The sequence below is a fragment of the Colobus angolensis genome, unplaced genomic scaffold, assembly GCF_000951035.1.
Source record: "Colobus angolensis palliatus isolate OR3802 unplaced genomic scaffold, Cang.pa_1.0 Scaffold54, whole genome shotgun sequence".
NCBI lineage: Eukaryota > Metazoa > Chordata > Mammalia > Primates > Cercopithecidae > Colobus > Colobus angolensis.
In genome coordinates, this window is record NW_012118932.1 from 689,621 (window position 1) to 691,216 (window position 1,596).

At 37.7% G+C, this 1,596-nt stretch overlaps 1 protein-coding gene across 1 annotated transcript in view; it reads right to left on the bottom strand.

Moving 5' to 3' along the window:
- Window positions 1-1,596, bottom strand: part of TFRC (transferrin receptor) — a 24,798-nt gene that overhangs the window by 9,328 nt on the left and 13,874 nt on the right. Inside the window, exon 11 of the mRNA XM_011961249.1 lies at window positions 601-719. Within this exon, the coding sequence (XP_011816639.1) occupies window positions 601-719 (119 nt within the window). The remainder of the gene's footprint in view (window positions 1-600; window positions 720-1,596) is intronic.

Below are 1,596 nucleotides of genomic sequence, written 5' to 3' on the forward strand. Positions count from 1 at the left end.
GTGGCATACCCACAATTGTAAAAGCCCTCTTTAGGCTCCATAATCCTATCTTGTTTCTGGTTTCTTCCTTCTAGTGCATCTTATGCCACCAACCTAACTGGTAAATTCATTATTGCCTTGCTTGAGATCCTATAATCCCTAGTATCCCTTGGGATAAAAGCCAGTATCTGCTATCTGACCTGTATCTAACTTTACTCACTCCAACATAGCCTCTAATCCCATTAAGCAAATGTTTTCTTTCATATGCTGCTCCCTCACTCAAAACTATGGCAATTCTTTATTCAATGAATATTTCGTACGGCTTTCTCAAAGTATAGTTCAAGCTGATTTCAGCCTTCCTTAGCATTGTGACTCTATAGACAATTCCCTGTGGGCACCTGCACTACAGCTCAGGCCTCATGGCATTTTGTTATATATTCCTAAAGAGACGACATATTTTTTGAGATTGCAGCCCTTCATATACCTCCTCATCTCATATGGTTCAACAGGCAAGTATCTCTTTAATAATGCTGCTATAGAATTTATTCTCAATTCCTAGTTTTTGTTACTGACTATGGTTTTACATATCAGTGTTTTTTATCTCAGGTGGATTCAACAAAAAATTAAGTCATACATTTTTGTAATGAGGTATATACTCACATCTTGCATTGTTTTCTCAATAAGCGTATACAACAATGGGCTGGCAGAAACCTTGAAGTTGCTAGTACCTGAAAAGAAATTATTTTATCATTGCCCCTTTTCCACTCCAGTAATTTTCACACTGCTACTTCTACAAGTACTTGACAAATAAGACAGTAATCTAGATCAGTGGCCCTACGTAACAGCTATCCTATTCATCAAGTAGACAAAAGTAATTCTGGTATCAAGTTCTTTAGCAACTATGACAACTTGACTCAAGTGAGGCTCTTACTACTCCTTGAGTTTGCATACTTTAATCCTAGTGATCTTTTTAAAAATATCAGCAGTTTTAGGTTCAGCAGCAAAATTAAGATAAAGGTACCTAGAGGTCCCATAAATCCACTGCCCCCACACATGTGCAGCCTCCCCCATTAGCAATTTCACATTTGACTTTCTGGTTCACCCAGGTTAGAGCTACAACATGCTTGCTATACTCAGCACATTCTGCTGCAAACATACAACAGGGAAATAACTAACCTAGAGAGGCTTAATCGTAACTCTTTCCTTTTTTCCCCCATGTAGACATTTCACTATTCTCAGTTCATCAGCTACATCTGCACTCTCTTTTTTACCCCATTCCTGTTGAATGTAATCTGCACTTTAAATAACACTCAAACTCTGTCAATTTTCTGCTGCCAGTGAACATTCAAACTCTTCTAGAAGTTTGATTATCCAGTATTTCTATCAGTGATGCCACAACAGAACAGGATGTGAATGACTCTCAGTACCATTCTATATGGCATAGTTTAGTTTCTTCTCACCTCAAAATAGTCCAGACTTATCGTCCTAAAACTTTAGTGCATCAGAATTACCTGGAATGCTTGTTAAAGTTTTTTGTTTATTTGTTTGGGTTTCTTTGCTTCAGGATACTTTGTCCTTAAGAAAATAACAGGTTTTTATTCCCCAAGGGTTGCCCCC